The sequence below is a fragment of the Mizuhopecten yessoensis genome, unplaced genomic scaffold (assembly GCF_002113885.1).
Source record: "Mizuhopecten yessoensis strain PY_sf001 unplaced genomic scaffold, ASM211388v2 scaffold6697, whole genome shotgun sequence".
NCBI lineage: Eukaryota > Metazoa > Mollusca > Bivalvia > Pectinida > Pectinidae > Mizuhopecten > Mizuhopecten yessoensis.
The window spans coordinates 243,391-244,781 of record NW_018406679.1 but is presented as its reverse complement, the minus strand read 5'-3'; the positions used below and the strand labels follow the sequence as shown (position 1 = coordinate 244,781).

Genomic DNA, 1,391 nt, shown 5'->3' with positions numbered 1-1,391 from the left:
TAATTACTGGAGTTATTACCCTTGGTTTCATTAATGCGATGCATGCGTTCCATGATGTTGTATTGCACTCATTGATCTACCAGTTATGTTGAATGATTTCTCTTTTAATATCAATTACTCACAAATACTTCATATATTTCAATCATACAAACAACTGCTCATTCAATGTGTGACGGGCGTATTATATACCGCTCGCGGTAACCTTGTTGACCGTAGTTACTTATCTATACCGGAGCCACTGCCCTTTTGGACCCTAGTTACTTATCTATACCGGAGCCATGGCCTTTTTGGACCATAGTTACTTATTTGTTAAAATATTTTTTTAAGATTTTGTTTTGTTGTTGTATGAAGAAATGAGTATGTACATGTACTACTACCATTTTGATTTTATAACCCTTATAGAAATTATGGACCTTTTTCGAAATGAAAGTTCAAATTATGGGCCTGAAATGCTGTGTTTAGTTAATATGTAATTAAAAATTTGTTATTTCAGGTTCAGTTGGGGAAAGAGTTGGCATCAAATTGAAGAGAAAAGAAAACCTTTTGCAGTTTCAGGCCATGAGAAGAAATGTTGTAGGTGACACCAAAATTAATATTCGTGACATTGTCATGGAAGAAGAAGAGGCTGTGGCTGAGCCTGCACCATTGGGGACAGAAGATGCAGAAAAACTCACCAAAGAAGTTTGTACATCCATTTGTTTTGATTTAAAACATATAAACACTAAGGGAATATTTTTAGACATTGCTCCACTCCCAATTTTAATTGTGGCATTACATGTGATGCAGCATAGGTTCATTTTATGATTTCATGTAACAATTCAAAAGATAAAGGTCCAAAGTGTGGTAATGGGGTCAGCAGATCAGTTATGGTGTCTCCATTGTCCTCGAAACAGAGGACAGGGAGAAAACCCTGATTCTGCAGAAAGGGGGCTACATTGTTTCTCAGACCACTATACTGATACAGAGAGGGGGCTACATTGTTTCTCAGACCACTATAATGATACAGAGAGGGGCCTACATTGTTTCTCAGACCAATATACTGATACAGAGAGGGGGCTACATTGTTTCTCAGACCAATATACTGATACAGAGAGGGGGCTACATTGTTTCTCAGACCAATATACTGATACAGAGAGGGGGCTACATTGTTTCTCAGACCAATATACTGATACAGAGAGGGGGCTACATTGTTTCTCAGACCAATATACTGATACAGAGAGGGGGCTACATTGTTTCTCAGACCAATATACTGATACAGAGAGGGGGCTACATTGTTTCTCAGACCAATATACTGATACAGAGAGGGGGCTACATTGTTTCTCAGACCAATATACTGATACAGAGAGGGGGCTACATTGTTTCTCAGACCAATATACTGATACAGAGAGGGG

At 38.4% G+C, this 1,391-nt stretch overlaps 1 protein-coding gene across 2 annotated transcripts in view; it reads left to right on the top strand.

The window, feature by feature from the left end:
• Window positions 1-1,391, top strand: part of LOC110452470 (general transcription factor 3C polypeptide 5-like) — a 58,855-nt gene that overhangs the window by 15,111 nt on the left and 42,353 nt on the right. For both annotated transcript variants that reach the window (XM_021501028.1, XM_021501029.1), the window contains exon 6: window positions 494-681. In XM_021501028.1, coding sequence (XP_021356703.1) covers window positions 494-681 — 188 coding nt within the window. The remainder of the gene's footprint in view (window positions 1-493; window positions 682-1,391) is intronic.